The sequence below is a fragment of the Coregonus lavaretus genome (assembly GCF_964263955.1).
Source record: "Coregonus lavaretus genome assembly, chromosome: 18".
NCBI classification, from domain to species: Eukaryota; Metazoa; Chordata; class Actinopteri; order Salmoniformes; family Salmonidae; genus Coregonus; species Coregonus lavaretus.
This window is the reverse complement of record NC_140005.1, coordinates 40,588,551-40,609,949: the sequence shown is the minus strand read 5'-3', so window position 1 is coordinate 40,609,949 and position 21,399 is coordinate 40,588,551. Positions and strand designations below refer to the sequence as shown.

The window sequence follows — 21,399 nt, the reverse complement described above, 5'->3', positions numbered from 1 at the left end:
ATTGCATGCAACTATCATCGCATTTGCAGACTGATGTAAAATAGCCTACAATTCCTATAATGTGATGAGTAGATTGGATAGCCATAAATAAGGCTAACTAACTTTGCGAAAAAGACCGTTCTGCTTTCTTTGCACACATCCAGAGCTCAACCCGAGCTAGATTAGGATTTCTTTTTGTAGGATCCGAGAAAAATGTGGCCTTTTACAAACACATTTCATGCAAATCTACGACACTTTACTCTCCATGGCCGAATCTTTAATATCACAAAAATACTGAGATCAAAATATGAGATCAATAAAACGACCATGTCTTGAATGCAACCATCTAATCGAGGTCTATGAAAAGGGGAGACATGGTGTAGGCTATGACGTCCATCTAGCCAAGAGGAGGATATTATTGTCCTAAAAAACCTACCAGTGGCGCGGACTCACTCACTGATAAAGACAGTGAATATGCGCACTCACCGGCGCTCTCTGCTATAGTGGGAGTTGAGAATTTTGTTAGCTTAACTAAAGACAGACAGGTTAGAGATTTGTTTTTGTCTCCTCTCGTTTGTGCTTTTTCCCGCAATTGAATTTTGAAACATTGTGATAGGCTTAGGATTTTAGATGCTTTACACTGACAGCTGCAAATCAACAATCAGCTATTTGATATTTGCTACACGCTGCCCAAATTGCACGCTTCCGGAGTCTAGGTTGTGCTCTGCACTGGGATTTAAAACCTCTTAAGGATCGGACCCTTTTTTTTCCAATTTTCGCCTAAAATGACATACCCAAATCTAACTGCCTGTAGCTCAGGACCTGAAGCAAGGATATGCATATTCTTGATACCATTTGAAAGGAAACACTTTGAAGTTTGTGGAAATGTGAAATTAATGTAGGAGAATACAACACATTAGATCTGGTAAAAGATAGTACAAACAAAAAAACATGCGTTTTCTATTTTTTCTTTGGTTCCATCATCTTTGAAATGCAAGAGAAAGGTCACAATATGATATTGCAGTTTAGGCGCAATTTAAATGTTGGCCACTAGATGGCAGCAGTGTGTGTGCAAAGTTTCAGATTGATCCAGTGACGCATTGCAATACTGGACTATTTTGTATCAATTGTGCCCAAATGTGCCGAATTGGTCAATTGATACATTTTCAAGTACATGACTATAGAGAACATACAAAAATGATATGGTAATACAAATTGTAAATTAACACACTCCCAGGAATGTCATACATGATGGATCATTAGCTTATACACTAAGTTTCACACATCTAGATGGCCGGGCGGGGTGGGTGTGGAGCCAGAGACAGCAGGGGTTCAAACTGTACAACCCAGTTCCTACATTTGAATATAAAAATGGATTTTATCAAACAAAAGTATGCTACATTTTATCTCTGGGACTCTTAGGATGACAAATCAGAGCAAGATTACTGAATGTACGTACATTATTTACCTTCAGAGGTGAATGTATCAAACCAGTTGTCGTGATACGTTTTTTGTTGTTGTGCACTCTCCTCAAACAATAGCATGGTATTTTTTCACTGTAATAGCTACTGTAAATTGGACAGTGCAGTTAGATTAACAATAATATAAGCTTTCTGCCCATATAAGACATGTCTATGTCCTGGAAAGTTTGCTGTTACTTACAACAGTCATGCTAATCACATTAGTGCACGTTAGCTCAACCGTCCCGTATACGGGACACCGATAACGTAGAGGTTTAAGACAATCAATCCACATATATTTTTTAAAAGAAGCTATTGATCCTCTGTGGCTAAATCATGCTCTCTGGTGTGCTGTTTTGAAGGATTTCATTTATTTGTGTATAGACAGCAGTAAGTATATAATTATGGCAAGTTCAATTCAATTTACTTTAGGGGAAGCTTAACTTGGATGTGCAGCCATTGATGCGCCGCCAAACAAATTTAGGCTAGTGTTGTCTATTTAGATATGTTACATTTCGGCTTATGCCACTGGCTAGCCTAGCCTACTACTATTAGCCAATAGCTGCAGAAGCCTATAGCCTCATTTCATACTGACAATACTGACCTTTTGTAGGCCTCTATGATTATACCTTTATTCTGAAAAATAAATAAAGCAAGCTTGTACACGCAATTAACGTTTTTATTTAGCTTAAAATACTCCACCATGCAAATGCATACTAAATGTCTATCTCTCTCTGCATACTGTCTTTTATCAGGGCCATATGATGCAATTTGTGTGACCCGGTTTTAAAGATGCATGCAATGATCAAGAGGAATAGAGGGGGGCACCCATGCTGCATTTCAAAAAGAGAGATAGAGAGAGGGAGCGAGAGAGAGGCAGGAAAAAAGAGAAACCCGGTATTGGCGCGGCAAAGGCTTAACTTGGGCTCCAAACTGAGAGGTTCAGGGGACAAGGAGGTACGCAATGTTCCGAGGCAGGAGGTGCAGGTATGTCCACACTCTAACGTTATGATATCTAAGGTGTTTTATGCTAATGCTTTCAAACGGTGCAATGTAACATGAATGGAGGAGACTGCCCTTCATGTGAATAGCAATGATGGTAGCATTTTGTTTAGTTAGGGTGATATATGCATGAGTGGGACACTTTTTGGTAGATGGCTATGTACACAATCAAAATAAGTCCACCCCTACTCAAATGATGTTCATTTCAATTAATTAAGGTCTTATCTAAATTGTTATGATGAAACAAGTTGATAATGTATTATTCCGTGGATGCTACTACCCCTAAAAGAACATCAGACCCCTACTTTTGCTAGAGCCTGGCTTTAAGTTTTAGTGGGACACTTAAGTAGATGATGTGGGGCACCATTTTCTCATTAGAAATACATTAGTGTCCCACTTTACCTGGCACTTGTTATGAAATCATCAATAATACTTTGTAGAGGCTTATAGATAACACACTCTCTGTTTTACTTTCAATGATCTTCTATTAGAACCTCTCTATGCTATTGGGAAATTGATTTGGGGACATTCCAAACTCTTGGTGGAAATCTATCTAAAGGAGTCTGCTCAGCTTTTACTTGATCCTGAATCACCTCTATTATTCCCTAAAGGCTGTCCCCTTTCATAAATTGAGGCTCTCTTCTATCCTACGTTTCTTACATGTCATTGTCCTTCCTTTCCTTACCTACCCTTGTTATTTCCCTTTAATTCCTTTCACTGTCATCCTATGTTGTTTATGTGCTATATAGCGTATAGACTTGATTTTGAGATGTTATGAACAACTACAACAACATATTACAATGCACTCCAGAATATATAATGAAGGAAATTACAGATACATTGATTAAAGGTTTATTTTGTGCATTTTTATAGCTGAAAGGTCCCTGTCAGTAATTTCCTTCATTAGATATGGGACAATACTATAAATCAGATTTTCATTAAATATACAAGCTGTTTACATGAATGTTTATTATATTTCAAAACACTATCAATAACTATTAATTTTAACACCAAAATACTAGATTATGAAATTATAATTGACAGAATGACAGCCTTGTCATTCTAGTGCAAGGTTTCATAGTACAGCGGTTTTTCATGATTTTCAACGGGTCACCCCATCTAAGAAACCTGACCACACTCATCAATGATGCAATGTCACACTAACCAAAACCATTTTTTCATGCACAGAACACATGCAGCAACAACCCCAATAACATTTGTTGTGATTGGTTTGCAAAATTAGCATAGTACAGTACTCTCAAACACAAATGTCCCACTAATGCTGACTTCACCCTATATGAATAATATGGCAATTCATTCGCACATGTCTGAAACATTTGAATAAATGAAAAACTGTAAAATAGCCTATTTTACCTAAACCGTTTGTAAGTGAATGTCAATTTGAATGTCCATTTGACGTTGAAAATCTCAATAGGCTATATACATAGGCCTAATGGCATAGGAAATTATATGAGATCTGATTCATAATTTCAATGAGTCATTTTAGCAATATTTTAAGTAGCAATTTATGTAGCCTAAAACAATCTCAGCGTGGGTAAATGACTGTACGCCCAACAGGCAAGTTAGCACTGAGTGCTGTCCAATGACTAGGTGCTGAAACCAGCCATGCAAACCAACCATCAGACCAATCAACTTTTAATCAGCCTCTGGCAAGCTGTCTTTGCTGAACATGTTATGAAAGGCATTCAAAGTCGTTATATGGTTATAAATTACAGTAGCCTAGGCTATTATTACTTTGATTATTCAAGATTGAATGTCTAGTTCGCTTCTGCATTATAGCTATCCCACTGGGCACACACTGGTTGAATCAACATTGTTTCCACTTAATTTCAATGAAATTACATTGAACCAACGTGAAATAGACGTTGAATTGACGTCTGTACCCAGTGGGATATTTTCCTTTGGTTAATTGAGAAGTTATGTTGCGTTTCAAAGGGGTATAAAGAGTTGCCTAAAATATATTGGCAACAGACAGCTGTTTATCATCACTTGTTTCTAAAGAAAACTTGAATTAATATATGTATCTCATCTGCAGAAAAGACATCAGTGAAAGAGGGATGGTAAGGAGATGATGGGTCTTCGATTAAACTTGGACCCACAGCTCTTCCCAATGGCCAAGCGGACATGATTCCATCACCAAGACCGTTTACACTATGTGGAATATGATGTACTTGAATGCCATTAGGTTTTTGTATTTCCCTATTTTACTGTATGATGCATTCGTCTCCCCCAGTAACATATTTGAGAGGTCAGTGGTTCCTAAAGCTGGTTCGTCCCGCTTGGTGGCCAGAATGGACGGGGACGTAATCATCGGTGCCCTGTTCTCGGTCCACCACCAACCGTCAACAGAGCAGGTAGCGGAGAGGAAATGCGGTGAGGTTCGGGAACAGTATGGAATCCAACGAGTAGAAGCGATGTTCCACACCTTGGACCGAATAAACTCCAACCCGAATCTTCTACCCAACATCACTCTGGGGTGCGAGATCAGGGACTCCTGTTGGCACTCCTCAGTGGCTCTGGAGCAGAGTATTGAGTTCATTAGAGACTCTCTCATCTCGATCCGGGATGATGACAACAAAGATGGTACCTCCAGACAGTGGTGCATTGAAGGGACGCCTGCGAGTCAGCCACCCGCCACCAAGAGACCCATAGCCGGAGTCATCGGACCTGGGTCAAGCTCAGTGGCTATTCAAGTTCAGAACCTCCTGCAGCTGTTCAACATCCCCCAGATAGCATATTCTGCGACCAGCATAGATCTGAGTGACAAAACACTCTTCAAGTATTTCCTTAGGGTTGTGCCCTCTGACACTCTCCAAGCCAGAGCCATCCTGGACATAGTCAAACGCTATAACTGGACCTATGTGTCAGCAGTCCATACAGAGGGTAAGTCACTGTCTATAGCTTTTGAAGGGTTTAATTGGGTGTGGAGAGAAGTGTCAGACCAGTGAAGACAGGGCAGTGTTTGGATTCAGCTGTAGGTTAGGGAGGAGGGAATAGTCTATCTATAGTTTGAAGTTGGCACAAATAGCAATCATGACTACGTTCTTAGAAAAAAAGGTGCTGTCTGGAACCTAAAAGGGTTCGTCAGCTGTCCCCGTAGAATAACCCTTTGATGAACCCTTTTTGGTTCCAGGTAGAACACTTTTGGTTCCAGGTAGAACCCTTTTGGGTTCCATGTAAAACCCTTTCTACAGAGGGTTCTACATGGAACCCAAAAGGGTTCTGCCTGAAACCAAAAAGAGTACTTCATCTCCCAAAAAACATAAAGGTACTACAATAGAAGCTTTTACATGACGGCATCCCTTGCAATGATTTGTGTTGATGTTCCCAAAGATATAATCTTGTTTTGTTGGTTTATCATGCCAATAGCATCAAATACTTACAACTTGCTTCTGACCTCTGTTTAGAAATTAATGTGCGCCACATACTACCACAACTGACTACTCACTACCTCAACTCCACAAAATTCTTGAGTTATATGAATTGAAACTTTGAAGGATTTCGTGAACCAAGTCCTTCAGAAATGTCTCTCCTACTAAATCTTACTGTGGAGGTGATGGCAGGTAATCCAGCAGGTATCCAGCTGTCAGAAAGTATTCTGGTGAGACGACTGTTGGTAAATAACCGCATTTAAGAGGTTAGATAGAAATAGATATGCTGTCCTTATCCACAAACTCTCTGCAGCATGATGTAATTCAGTCAAGATTTTTCGATATTTTTTGATGAATTCACTACAATGTTATAAACTACCGGTAATACGATTTAAAAAAAAATCCACCTTTTGAGTATTGAACAACTACAGCATATGAGACTGAGAAAACAAGACAATTCTCGTCTTTAGTAGCTACAGTTCTGTTCTGCAGTACAGGAAGAAGAGCTAGGATGTAGGATAGATTATTATACAATAATTAAGATACCATTCCCCGATGATGAGATGTCTGAATGATATAAGGTTCATAGCGTCCTATGGCGTCATATTCCCTCCCTATATAGTGCACTACTTTTGAACAGAGCCCTATAGGCCCTGGTCAAAAGTAGTGCACTATAAAGGGAATAGGGTGCCATTTGGGACGCGCCCTTTGATCTACCTGCAGTGAGGGACTCAGGGGACTCAGGCAGAGAGTTGGTGATGAACTGATTAAAACCCAATGACATTTCTGTTCTGTTGCACCTTCGTTATATACCAGACCGATGAGTAGAATTATGTGTGTTTTTATTAGATAAACAAGTGATATGAGTTACAGTGACATCACATGGCACTTTCATCTCTGAAATAGAGTGCTAACAAACAGACTGAAAGTTTGAAATGCAATCACTAGTTATGGGTTGCAGTACTGTTGCGTTTGGCTTGTTGGCAATACTTACAGGGGAAGTTATAATACAAAATGTCTTAAACTTCTTCAGAATGTAGAATACTGTATTGACCTTTTAAATAATATTGTGTTCAAATATATATTTACCTTTAAAGACCATGATATAGTGTTGTTTTTTGTTTGTTAATGCTGTTTATTTTCCCAGGTAATTACGGAGAAAGTGGCATGGAAGCTTTTAAGGAGCTGGCCTCTCAGGAGGGGCTGTGTATCGCCCATTCAGACAAGATCTACAGCAACGCTGGGGAGAAGCACTTTGACAGGCTGCTGAGAAAGCTGAGAGAACGCCTGCCCAAGGCCCGGGTGGTCGTCTGCTTCTGCGAGGGTATGACGGTCCGTGGACTGCTCATGGCTATGAGACGACTTGGGGTGGCAGGGGAGTTCCTTCTCATTGGCAGGTAAAGTTAGATCATTGTATATGTTCATAATCAGTCTTAGCAATGGGTTAAAGGGAGTCATATCAACCTGGGGCCTTATGTATCAAGTATCTCAGAGTAAGAGTGTTGATTTAGTATCAGCTTAGATCACAATTAATAAGATTACATGGACAGGGGGACCTGATCCTAGATCAGCACTCCTACATTAGGCCCCAGATCAGATCAATCTGAACATAGAATGGCAAATTTGCTGTTCTTGCCTTACTCCATTTTGTGGAGTGATTGACCTCATTATTATCATATAGTATAACGAAATTATTGCCATGACCATTGAGCGTTGTCCAAAATAATATGCTGCTGTTTCTCCCTTTGATATATCATACCAAGGCCCCCTATGGTTTACTCAGTTTAAACTTGAACACGATAATAATCATTATTCTAGCAGTAGTGGAGTTCCTTCTGAAAGCAGAAAGAAGCTTTTAATCACACTCACACTCATGAATAATGCATGGTTAGACAGCTCTCTCTCGCTCTCTCTCTATCTCTACCGATCTCTCTCTTTCTCTTTCTCCCCTGTCAGATCACAGACTCAGTGGGAGACTAGGCTAATATAGGACAGCACCTCCAGCACAGAGCTCAGTGGTGAGGACTACTGAGCATCAAAGCACAGATCAGCTTATAGACATTCCCTCACTGTAGTAAGGCCGTAGCTATGCAGTGAGGATGGAGCTAGCTAGCATTAAGACCTGACGGGTGTAGTGAAGCTCGAGCTACAGCTAAGACTGTCCTAAATTAGCCTGGTATTCTTTCAATTGTAGCTTTTATTGTTTCCTTTCACACAATAACAATACAGTTGGACCATGCAGGCTAGCCCTGGATAACAGTTTGGACGATTCCTCATCAAAAGACAAAAACATGTTGTATATACAAACTAAGTAAGTCATGTAACACTGATATATGGTGATAGTGAGGATACAGTCTGAAACACTGATGATAAAACACAAATATATAAAAAAATGGACATAGAACTCTCTGCAGTTGAGTTATGCAGCTTGTGACGTCTTCGTGGATGGTAAATAGGACATGGGATTGGTGCGGCTGTTTCTTTCTGGGTCAAGGAGACTAGCGACTGAAAAAAAATACTGTTTTGTAGAGCAGTGCAGTAAGTGAAGACAGCCAGCCCATTGCATTGGGTCCATCTATGATAGAGGAGGCTGGGGATGACCATCCATCTATCCTGGGCTGTGTGGAGGATGAGAGGAAAGCCTTGTTGGCAGGGTGGACCTTATTCATTCAGTATATATCCACTTACTGTTGCAGATGCTTTTATCCAAAATACAGGACAGTAGTTTGTAAAGTACAAGGTTACTTACAGTAGAGTGCACACATTTACATTTTAGCAGATGCTCTTATCCAGAGCGACTTACGGGAGCAATTAGGGTTAAGTGCCTTGCTTAAGGGCACATCGATAGATTTTTCACCTAGGGGTTTAGAACCAGCGACCTTTTGGTTACTGGCACAACGCTCTTACCCACTAAGCTACCTGCCGCCCGTGTGTATGTGATTCCTGTAGGAAACAAGAGGCTTTTTCTAAATAGCAGAGCTCTTTTTTGTTAAACGCTGACATTACATTTGCCATTGTCTTTGATTTTTTAATATAGGCTATAGGCTTCATTATATGTAAAGGTTAGACAATGCAACAATTATACCCAGTATCCCACATGGAGGTGGTATGGCTTGGTTGCGTATGTTTTGTTCATACCATGGTATGAATGATGACTGCTATGTGCTGACGTCAGAGAAGCAGGTTCTTGGAACATAGTGTGTGTGTAGTGCTGTGAAACAGATGGCTAGATACTGGTGATGTTGCCATGCTGGAGGAGGGAGGAGGGCATTCATCAGTCAATTGTTAATGTTTTGTGTGCTACACAAAAATATAATATGGCAAGTGGCAAGGTGTGTAGTTCTATGTATTATGTTACTGATGAACTGTCCTGTCCCCTATAGTGATGGCTGGGCAAACAGAGATGGGGTGGTGGAGGGATATGAGCAGGAGGCTGTGATGAGGTTACTGTGGTGTTACTGTATCATGGAGCACACGCTCATTACTCTTCCCTAAGCTATGAAATGAGTACATGCAACACCCCATCAACTTTATTTCTGATATTCTCTGGTTGGGAAGCAGCTTTCCTGGAAAGAGAATCTCATAGGTTACATAGACTCTGTCTTCCTGACCATTATTTATGGCCCCTGCCAATTGGCAAGGAGTTTACCTGAATCAGAAGGTAAGAGTAGTAACACCTTCTGCTCAGACTTCATTTCACTTTCTCTTGCATTTTTGTTGCACCATACCTTATGCTTTTGTTGTGACTCTTGAAGATGCTGCTTTGCCATCTCCCTCAGACTGTCCAACTTGTCTGGCATCTACATGATGTAGACAAACAAAAGAAAAGGTAACCATTTGTCCCAGTCCCTACCAGAGTCATCTACAAACTTTCTCAACATCTGTTTCAGGGGACCATTGAAAAGTTCTAAAAGACCATCCATTTGGGGGTGGTAAGGAGTAGTTCTAACGTGAATGTTACTGTGTCTCTCCCCACAGTGATGGCTGGGCAGACAGAGATGAGGTGGTTGAGGGTTATGAACAGGAGGCTGTGGGCGGTATCACTGTGAAGCTGCAGTCGGAGGAGGTCTCGTCCTTTGATGACTACTTCCTGAAGCTCCGCCTCAACACCAACACCAGGAACCCATGGTTCCCTGAGTTCTGGCAGCACAAGTTCCAGTGTCGCATCCCAGGGCACCCGCTGGAGAACATGAACTACAGGAAAAACTGCTCAGGTAGATATGGGGAGAAAAGGATATGATAGAGAATGATAATGGTTTCTTCAGAAGGGTTGCTGACATACATTGTAAACTAGCATATGGTATACTTGATGTTGTCTCAACTATACATTTACATTTAGATTTGTAGATGTTTAAATGTTTTTGTATTTTTGTCTCAAATGGCTAGACATTTCATTAAACTGGAACAAATAAATAGTTTCTGTGCATCTAGCCATACAATAATGTTTTGTTTTTTGTTTTATTTTATTTCTAAAACATTCTCCTGGCCAACCAAAGATGATCTAGGTAAATTGAATTAGCAAGGCACATTGGATCTCACAAAAAAATGAATAATCAGATTCATTGATTAGCCATAGCTACAGTATATTGATCACTTGAAACAATGCTCAAAAAGCATGTTTTCAAAAAGTTATTTTCCCCACCTTGCACTTTTATATTCTTTTTGCGTTATATACGTTTTCAAACTAAACTTACGAGTTGGTTACCATTGCTTAGCAAATCCAGTGATGAATTCTATAAAAATTAGTGATGTTTTCTTTTTTTTAAACAATGTGTTACAGGTAAACGTAAATCTAAACAATGCATGCAACAGTATGGAAAAACATTTTTTAATATTTAGCATGAATTTACGTTTCTCTTTTACATCTCCTTTTCAAAGACTAGTTTTATCTTTTTTAATGTATACCCACCTCCTCATTTAAAAAATCAAGCACTAAGTTTCTCTTACTTTCTGTACTATGTATAACAGGGATATTGATCATTTGTGATAATCAGAGATAGAGTCATAGTCTGCTGTTCTGTCACTTCTATTGTTTCTTTGTAAAGAGCTCCAAAACGGTGAGTGTGTATTTTTCTGAATGAACTCTTCAAGCACGTCACTCTGGCAATATACATAGAGGTCGACTGATATAGTGTATCATCAATAGAAAACTCTATGATTTGTTTGATGGGAAGTTATCCCCCTTTGTGGTTGAGATGGTTTTTCCTAAGCTGCATAGAGACCAAACCAGAGTCATATCAACCCTGAAATTCAATGCTATCGATGTATATCTGTTGACCCCTACTATATAAAGCTATTGGGGTGTTTTTATGCATTGCAGTGAGAGCACAACAGCTGGTTTCCCTCACACACTGTGTATTCTCACATCCTCCTAGTTTTGAGATTGCTGTATAAAACATAGCCCAATAACATTTGAAAGCATTAGATGAGATGCCAACTGGCTGCTCTGCCTTGTAGAACCACATGCTGCATGTTCCTATATGGACCTTGGCCCAATACGTTAAGACACCATGGGGTTAGAATGGACCTCTCCCAAAGGACATCCAGCCAACTTGACGCAGCTGTGGGAAGCATTGGAGTCCAGCATCCCTGTGGAACGCTTTCAACACCTTGTAGAGTCCATGCCCTGACGAATTGAGGCTGTTCTGAGGGCTCAATATTAGGAAGGTGTATAACTCTCACTCTTCATGTCACTATCCACAACCCTATCCAATCGATTGTTGATGTGTTTGTTTGTACTTGTATTACTCAGTAAGTTGATACATAAAAAAAAAAATAAAAAAAAAATAAAAAGCAAGCAGGGCCTCCTGAGTGGCGCAGCGGTCTAAGGCACTGCATCACAGTGCTAGAGGCGTCACTACAGACCCGGGTTCAATCCCGGGCTGAATCACAAACGGCCGTAATCGGGAGTCCCATAGGGCGGCGCACAATTGGCCCAGTGTCATCCGGGCTTGGCCGGGTGGGCTTTACTTGGCTCATCGCGCTCTAGCGACTCCATGTGGCAGGCTGGGCACCTGCAGGGTGACCTCAGTCGTCAGTTGATGTGTTCACTCTGACACATTGGTGCGGCTGGTTAAGCGGGTGGGTGTTAAGAGGCGCGGTTTGGTGGGTTATGTTTTGGAGGACGCCTGTTGGGGAGTTGCAGCAATGAGACAAGATTGACATTTGGGAGAAAAAGGGGGTCAAATATATTTTTTTTACCTGCCTACAAACAAACACATCTGAAACCTGAGCAATCATTGTACCCGAACCGTTTGATTCACAAATTGATATGAATCAAATAGTTGATTCTTTCTGTACCGGATACTATTATTAAAGGGCCACTTTTCAACCTCATATTCATTATCTCCAGCACCAAACCAGTGTCTGCATTTGTGAAAACTGCGCATTTCTACGTTTTGTAAACTACAAGATTCGCGGTGATGTGGGGAACAAGAACATACCCTCCCTCTGACTAGAAACTCGCTGCAGGTTTTGAAAATCATGTTTTTTCTTACTTTGAATCCTACCCTGTGATATCACAGAGAAGCATTTCTCAGGACCTTTCTTCTTATCTTTTTAACCACAGATCATAGAAACTCGCTGTTTTCACATATTATGTAGACACTGGTTTAGTGCTGGAGATAATGAATATGAGGTTGAAAAGTGGCAGAGTTGCCCTTTAATATTGTGATATTAGTATAAGATCAAGATCTGCTACAGTATGTGCTACTTATATTGCTTCTAGCTTGCTTCACGCTTGTTAATCGATAGGGTGTCTCTGGACTTAGTTCTATATTGTTCTCTTCAAATTGTAAATCATCAAAGTGTTACTCTACTGTCTCTTTCTTTTAACATACTGCACAATGTATCAAACAGTTGTATTCACGAGACCTGTATTTCTGGCAAACAAGGATGCAAATGGATCGAGGGAGGAAGGAATAAATGAGAATAATAGATTTTCTTCCTCTGTCAATTAATTATAATATTACCACATTATTTATATCTCATTGAATTGTGAGTTGCGAATACAAAATAGTTGGTGGCTCCATGGTAACACGCATTTCTTTGATGCCATAATATAATGATGCCTGCCCTTTGATGCTCCCAGACACAGAAAAGAACAGAACAGTGTGTCCTTCTGATGCCCAAAACCCAAGAATAATAATAACCATGTGTTTTTGGACACCCTATCATTCCTTTGTTATATTTCAGTGTATATTATACTGCAAAAGACGTTTGATAATAGAAAAATTGAATAGTTTCTTTCATATTCAGCTGTGACTAACTATTGCACTTTGTATTGCATAGCAGTGTATAATCCTTGTATAATGCTTGCAGAACTGAAACATGAAGCACTTTCTTTTTTTTATTACTTTGAGGAAACAATGCATCCCTAATCTTAATTTCATGTTTTAATTGTATTTGGCAGGTTACGAAAGTCTAGAGGACAACTATGTCCAGGACAGTAAGATGGGATTCGTCATCAATGCTATATACGCCATGGCTCAGGGTCTGCATGACATGTACAGCCACCTCTGCCCCGGCCATGTGGGACTATGTGAGGCCATGGACCCCATCGATGGAAGCCAGCTGTTGGAGTTCCTCATGAGGACCTCCTTCACTGGGGTGTCTGGAGAAGATGTGTGGTTTGATGAGAACGGAGACACACCTGGCAGGTAGGTGTAGCCCAGGTGATTTAGAGTCACACTCTCATGATGAGATAGCCCTGCCATGAGACATAAAACCAGTGTCACCCTCAGCCCAAGAGGGAATTTCCTCTAAAACTAAAGGTTAAGACGGTGGTTTCCTGAGTGAGGTGACTGCGGTATGAATCCGACCAGTACAGCATCTACTCTTTGTACTCAACAAAAATCCCCTGACAGTGACAATACTGTTTCCAAATTATTAGGAAGATGTGCCCAGAAGATCACAACCAATCCTACTGAAACATAACAAATACATGTACTTGTCAACTTTGAATGAAGAAAAGTTCCTTCATATATCTATGTATACCAAAGCCCCCTGCCCATGATGAATATAATTTAATCTGTTGCTTTCTCTTTCACTATGAAAATAAGTCTCTGTACACTTGAATCAGATACAATCGATCTTCATCAGAGCAACTTTCCCTTCACTCTTAGGTATGAAATAATGAACCTACAGTATGTGGAGCCTGGTGCGTTCGACTACATCAATGTGGGTTCGTGGCACGAGGGTCAGCTCAGCATTGATGACTACATGATGCAGATAAACCGCAGTGACATGGTCCGCTCCGTCTGCAGCGAGCCCTGCTCCAAGGGAGAGATCAAGGTGGGGGTCAACGTCCCAGCTGGTCTGATGCTACTGAACAATATTATTTATTTATCCATTGACTTTCATTAACACTAGGACACCCACTGGTGCTTGATTTTCTAATTAAAATAAATCTGCATGCCATTGTAAAAGCTCCTCCTCCTTCCCTTTCTATAACTTGTGTTAACCCAATTTTCACATCAGCAATCTGCAAAACCTTCCAGTTTGCAGATCTGTAAGGTGTAAGCAATATGGTGGACACTCCACCTCTACCCTGATTATACTTATTCAGATGCTGCAGATCTGCAAATGAAGGGTTAAGGCCAAGGGGAAGGAGTAGGGACTAGGGAGAGAACTGTGACCGGCTGTATGGGTAAAATGAGTGAGTAGAGAGACTCAACCAACAGTGTAATCTCATCCTGTCTATGTGTTTGATCAATACAGGTGATCAGGAAGGGAGAGGTGAGCTGCTGCTGGATCTGTACAGCCTGTAAAGACAACGAGATTGTTCAGGATGAGTTCACCTGTAAGGCTTGCGACCTGGGCTGGTGGCCGGACCCCGAACTGGAAGGTACCCTTCCCTTCCCTCTTTCATATCTACAGAATTGTGCATAAATTGGTACAAAACAGTACCATCAAGTTGTTAGGTTTTGTAGGAGTGTATGCTGTTTGTTTTTAGATTTTTTTTGTCTTTGTAGAGGTGCCTACAGCAACATATACACAAAGCTAATGAAGGCCAAAATACAGTGCATTCGGAAAGTATTCAGACCCATTGACTGTTTCCACATTTTGTTATGTTACAGCCTTATTCTAAAATTGATTAAATATGTTTTTCTCATCAATCTACACACAATACCCCCTAATGACAAAGCGAAAATAGGTTTTTAGAAAATGTTGCTAATTCATTAAAAATAAAAAACAGAAATACCTTATTTACATAAGTATTCAGACCGTTTGCTATGAAACTCGAAATTGAGCTCAGGAGCATCATGTTTCCATTGATCATCTTTGAGATGTTTCTACAACTTGTTTGGAGTCCACCTGTGGTAAATTCAATTGATTGGACATGATTTGGAAAGGCACACATGTCTATATAAGGTCACACAGTTGACAGTGCATGTCAGAGCAAAACCAAGCCATGAGGTCCAAGGAATTGTCCGTAGAGCTCCGAGACAGGATTATGTCGAGGCACAGATCTGGGGAAGGGTACTAAAACATTTCTGCAACATTAAAGGTCCCCAAGAACACAGTGGCCTCCATCATTCTTAAATGGAAGAAGTTTGTAACCACCAAGACTCTTCCTAGAGTTGTCCGCCCGGCCAAGCTGAGCAATCGGGGGAGAAGGGCCTTGTTCAGGGAGGTGACCAAGAACCTGATGGTCACTCTGACAGAGCTCCAGAGTTCCTCTGTGGTGATGGGAGAACCTTCCAGAAGGACAACCATCTCTGGAGCACTCCACCAATCAGGCCAAACGGAAGTGGCCAGACCGGAGTGGTCAATAAAAGGCACATGATAGTCCACTTGGAGTTTGCCAAAAGGCACCTAAAGGACTCTCAGACCATGAGAAACAAGATTCTCTGGTCTGATGAAACCAAGATTGAACTCTTTGGCCTGAATGCCAAGCGTCATGTCTGGAGGAAACATGGCACCATCCCTACAGTGAAGCATGGTGGTGGCAGCATCATGCTGTGGGGATGTTTTTCAGCGGCAGTGACGTGGAGACTAGTCAGGATCGAGGGAAAGATTAATGGAGCAAAGTACAGAGAGATCCTTGATGAAAACCTGCTCCAAACGACCCTAAGCACACAGCCAAGACAACGCAGGAGTGGCTTTGGACAAGTCTCTGAATGTCCTTGAGTGGCCCAGCCAGAGCTCAGACTTGAACCCGATCTAACATCTCTGGAGAGACCTGAAAATAGCTGTGCAGCGACACTCCCATTCCAACCAGACAGAGCTTGAGAGGATCTGCAGAGAAGAATGGGAGAAAGTCCCTAAATACAGGTGTGCCAAGCTTGTAGCGTCATACCTAAGAAGACTCAAGGCTGTAATCGCTGCCAAAGGTGCTTCGACAAAGTACTAAGTAAAGGGTCCGAATATGTATTTAAATGTGATATTTCAGTTTTTTATTTGTAATAAATTTGCAAAAATTTATAAAAAAACTGTTTTTGCTTTGTCATTATGGGGTATTGTGTGTATATTGATGAGGGTAAAAAAACAATTTGATCCCTTTTAGAATAAGGCTGTAAGGTAACAAAATGTGGAAAAAAGTAAAGGGGTCTGAATACTTTCAGAATGCACTGTACACCTGGTTACAGTATATCAGAGGATTTTTTACCATATGCTATCTTATACTATTATGTCCATGTATAGTATTAAATGACATTACAGTAGGCCTAAAGCATATTGTCAATTTGGAGTGAATATTTAAATGTACTTCCTTGATCATGTGATGCACTCTGCCTTTCTGTTCAGCTGCATAATGCTGAAGGGATACTTCGGGATTTTGGCAATAAGGCCCTCTATCTACTTTCCCAGAATCAGATGAACATTTTTATATCTCTGCGTGCAGTTTGAAGGAAGTTGCTAACTAGCGCTACCGCAATTGCTAACTAGCTTTAGCGCAATGACTGGAAGTCTATGGGTATCTGACTGGAAGTCTATGGGTATCTGGTCATTGTGCTAACGCTAGTTAGCAATTGCGCTAGCGCTAGTTAACTTCCTTCCAACGCAGAGACATAAAAATGCTATCCAAGAGTTCATCTCACATTTTGAAGAAATCACCATCCCTTTAAGTATCCCTTTAATAGGAGATCAGAGCAGATATCTTATTCACAGGGGAGTCACCATCCCCCCAGGGGTACTACAGTCTTATTTTGAAGTTCAGTTCCTCAAAGCCTTCACAGCACAACACTTAATTTGAGCTCAACTGAGTTTATTCATCCATGATTATTGGTAACAGCACTATTTCACCCACCTGGCCTGTACTGCTGTCCTATTTTCAAAGGTGCTCCCATGACTAGGAGAACCATGAATCATATTCAACATGTATCAGACATCCCTACTTTTCTTACTGCTACTGCTTATGGCTTTCAAGCTCTTCACAGACAAGATGCTCTCCTTTAAATTAATTGAAATGTCTACCTTTCACGTCAGAGACATTAGACATGAAACAACAATACTGACCAAAAAATAATTGTCATCAACTGTGTGAAAGTGAACATTTTGTTTAGATAGCAATTATTTTAACAACCATAACACACACTACTTAATGACCTTATGTGATTATTTAGTTTTTGCAGTTTGACGTTAAAGGGATACTTCACGATTTTGGCAATGAGGCCCTTTATCTACTTCCCCAGAGTCAGATGAACTCGTGGATACCATTTTTATGTCTCCGAGTCCAGTATGAAGGAAGTTAGAGGTAGTTTTGCGAGCCAATGCTAGTAGATACCCATAGACTTCCAGTCATTGTGCTAACGCTAGTTAGCATTGGCTCAGGAAACTACCTCTAACTTCCTTCATACTGGACACAAAGACATACAACTGGTATCTACAAGTTCATCTGACTCTGGGGAAAAGGAAAAAGGGCCTCATTGCCAAAATCCCGAAGTATGCCTTTAATATAAAATTGGTCAGTGAAATATTTGGCATTAGTTAGGTGTGTCAGTGGATGTATACTGTGGTTAAGTTGGATGCTTGGACCAGTGGTATGCTGCAGTGATTTACTGACTCCTGCAGCAGTCCTGTCGTTCTCCCTCGCCTCCAATGGCTATGCTTTGTACTCCAGCCTGCCTCTCCCTCCCCTCCCCATGGCTAGCTGTGTTGTGCACTGGCCCTCCTTAAGTAGAGAAGGGGTTTATTTATAGTTGAGCTGAAAACCTACTTTAATACTTGGTGTGTTTTCCAACTGGAGGCAGCGGTCACACAGGCTCTCAGATGGTCGATTTGAAGAAACAAATATGCAATAGGCTACCCATATTTAATTCATAATATTCAACTGTGCAGAATGACATTTTTTACCCACTATTTGTTTATTTCATCCTTTGTGATTTTGGGTAGTTTCGTCAATATGGAATGAAGAAGTGTGAAGTCAGACATACACTGTCTGGGACCTAGGTTAAATCAATCAATCCATCAATCAGTTAGCCTATTACATACAGTAAGAGCCTTTGTGCTTTGTTTCAAATGAAATATCTTCAGAGAAAGGTCTCACACTTATTCTCTTTATCTGTGTCTTCTCCCCAGGTTGCGAGCCCATCACCTTGCGGTACCTGGAGTGGGGGAATCCAGAGTCCATCGTCCAGGTGGTGTTTGCCTGCCTGGGCATCCTGGTCACCTCCTTTGTCACCTTCATCTTCGTCCTGTACCGAGACACGCCCGTGGTCAAGTCCTCCAGCCGCGAGCTCTGCTACATCATCCTGGCCGGGATCTTTCTGGGCTACATCTGCCCCTTCACCCTGATCGCCCGACCCACCGTGGCCTCCTGCTACCTGCAGCGCCTCCTGGTGGGCCTCTCAGCCGCCATGTGCTACTCAGCATTAGTCACCAAGACCAACCGCATTGCACGCATCCTGGCTGGCAGCAAGAAGAAGATCTGCACCAGGAAGCCGCGGTTTATGAGCGCCTGGGCCCAGGTGATTATATAGACGTATTCCTTACTCTTTGTTCTTGTTTTCATCTGTTTGGTTTTGACATTGGATGCCTCCCAAATGGCACCCTATTCCCTATATAGTGCACTACTTTTGACCAGGGCCTGCATAGGGCTCTGGTCAAAAGTAGTGCACTATAAGGAATAAGATGCCATTTCAGACGCACCTATTGTTTTGTCTTTAGTATGTCTTTGGGTCCTCGAAAAGTGGCATATAAAACCTGTGTGTTCTTCTTATTTTGTATAATCAGCTGGTGATCGCCGGCCTCCTAGTCAGTGTCCAGCTCACCCTGGAGGTTACTCTGATCATCCTGGAGCCACCTATGCCCGTCAAGTCCTACCCCAGCATCAGGGAGGTCTTCCTGATCTGCAACACCAGCACGGTGGGCATGGTGGCGCCACTGGGCTACAACGGCCTGCTGATCATGAGCTGTACCTACTACGCCTTCAAGACGCGCAACGTTCCAGCTAACTTCAACGAGGCCAAGTACATTGCCTTCACTATGTATACAACATGTATCATCTGGCTGGCGTTTGTGCCCATCTACTTTGGCTCCAACTATAAGATCATCACCACATCTTTCTCAGTGAGCCTGAGTGTTACTGTGGCGTTGGGCTGTATGTTCTCGCCCAAGATCTACATCATCCTCGCCAAGCCGGAGCGGAATGTACGCAGCGCGTTCACCACCTCAGATGTAGTGCGCATGCACGTCGGCGACGGCAAGATCGCTTGCCGGAGCAACAGCCTGCTCAACATGTTCAAACGGAAGAAGAACTCTGAGAAGTAAGTTGATGGAAATTAGTCTTATCAGTCCTGGGCCTGTATTCAAAGAGTCTCCGAGTCGGAGTGCTGACATAGAATAAGTTTAGCCTTTTAGAGCATAATGAATAAGATAAGATGGAAAGGGGGGACCTGATCCAAGATCAGCACTCCTACTCTGAGACGTTTTGTGAATATGGGCCGTGCTCCTGAGGTACCACTGGGATGCTGATTTTGCTTTACAAGTAATTCACACTCAGAGGGCAGAGTCTGTGTACCAAATGGCACCCTATTCCCTATATAGACTAGTTCTCTACTTTTGACCAGGGCCCAAAAGTAGTGCACTATGTATAGAATATGGTGCCATTTGGGACACAGAGAGAGTGTTAGAGGATAATATGCCAGATCCAGGTCAATGTTCAATTAACAAGCACCTTTGATCTGTTGCTGAATATAATTAAAACCAGCATACCCATGAGTACTGAAGGATCACTATCAGGATACACTGTACCACAGCATTAGGATGTATAGTACATTCATCTGAATATATAAATAAATATATACAATCTTCAGTAATTCAAACCAAGAAGATGCATTTTGTAAAGTCACCATCAACATAGAATTGTAATTGATCTGTTAGAGATTTTAACTTTCCTTTATTTTTTTTTATTACATGAACCAGAAACACAGTTGTTGTCTCCACCTTTCTGAGTTCCTATGAAATAGCTAACAGCCATCTTTATTCTGTTCATAGTTCTAATGGAAAGTCTGTGTCATGGTCTGAACCAGGTGCAAGACATCATCCTCCAAAAGGGGAGCACAATTGGCACAGACTGTCTGTGCACGTGAAGAGACAGGAAGCAGGATGCTCCAATCAGATGGCCGTCATCAGACCCTTAACTAACACCTACCATAACACAGGCAGCAGCATGGCCATGGAGTTCTCTGACCTCAGCACCAAGACTCTGTACAATGTAGCTGAGGAGGACGAGAGCGACCTAGTCCGATACAATCCTCCCCTTAGTCCACACATGATGGCCCACGGGCAGATAATGCCCTCCACCGGTGGGCCGATTAAAGAGGTGGACGAGGAGGTGGTTGAATATTACCCCCCCATTGAGCACATGCCCCTGCACCTGCCACAGAGCAGAGTGATCCCCCAGCAGAGTGTCAACATGGACCACCTACAGCTACAGGAGGTGGTGGGCAAGTACAACAGTGATTTCATCATCCCTGAGCTCAATGATATGGACATGATTAGTCTACCCGGCCCTGTGGGTGGTGGTGATGGTTTTGGGGGCAGGTCTGGGAGCAGTCATGGCAGGCCTGTGTACCACCAGGCTCATCTCATCCAGCAGCATGCAGTCCTGCCCCTGCAACTAGACCTTGGCCCCTTCGACGACGAGGAACCCACCTCCCACCTGGAGATGGAGGAAGAGGAGGAGGAGGAGGAGGAGGAGGAGGAGGAGATTGAGGAGGAGGTAGAGGTGGAGAATGAGCAGTTTGGCCTCCTCCATGGATACATGTATGACAACGCCCTGATTCACGAAGAAGAGGACGACGACCTCGTTCAGATCAAATTAGCCATGGAGGATTCTATGGCCCTGATGCCCCCCTCCCCATTCCGTGATACAGCGAGCATGGGGAGTCCCTTTCATAACGCCTCACCCGTGTCTGAGTCCATATTATGCACCCCTCCAAACTACGCCTCCGTCATTCTGAAGGACTACAAACAAAGCTCCTCAACGCTGTGAACGAGTACTGTAGCTCAGTTGGTAGAGCATGGCGCTTGCAACGCCAGGGTTGTGGGTTCGATTCCCACGGGGGACCAGTATGAAAAAAATAAAAATGTATGCACTCACTAACTGTAAGTCGCTCTGGATA

The 21,399-nt window shown here is 42.0% G+C and overlaps 1 protein-coding gene across 1 annotated transcript; it reads left to right on the top strand.

The window, feature by feature from the left end:
- Window positions 1-4,615: 4,615 nt before the first annotated feature.
- On the top strand, window positions 4,616-21,269 carry LOC311145447 (metabotropic glutamate receptor 1-like; the record flags this gene model as incomplete). Its single annotated transcript, XM_084181690.1, has 9 exons — window positions 4,616-5,345; window positions 6,981-7,230; window positions 9,812-10,047; window positions 13,245-13,491; window positions 13,957-14,125; window positions 14,552-14,678; window positions 18,353-18,741; window positions 19,007-19,539; window positions 20,270-21,269. The coding sequence occupies 9 exons, from the start codon at window positions 4,616-4,618 to the stop codon at window positions 21,267-21,269; spliced, it is 3,681 nt and encodes a 1,226-aa protein (XP_084037816.1).
- Window positions 21,270-21,399: the final 130 nt, after the last annotated feature.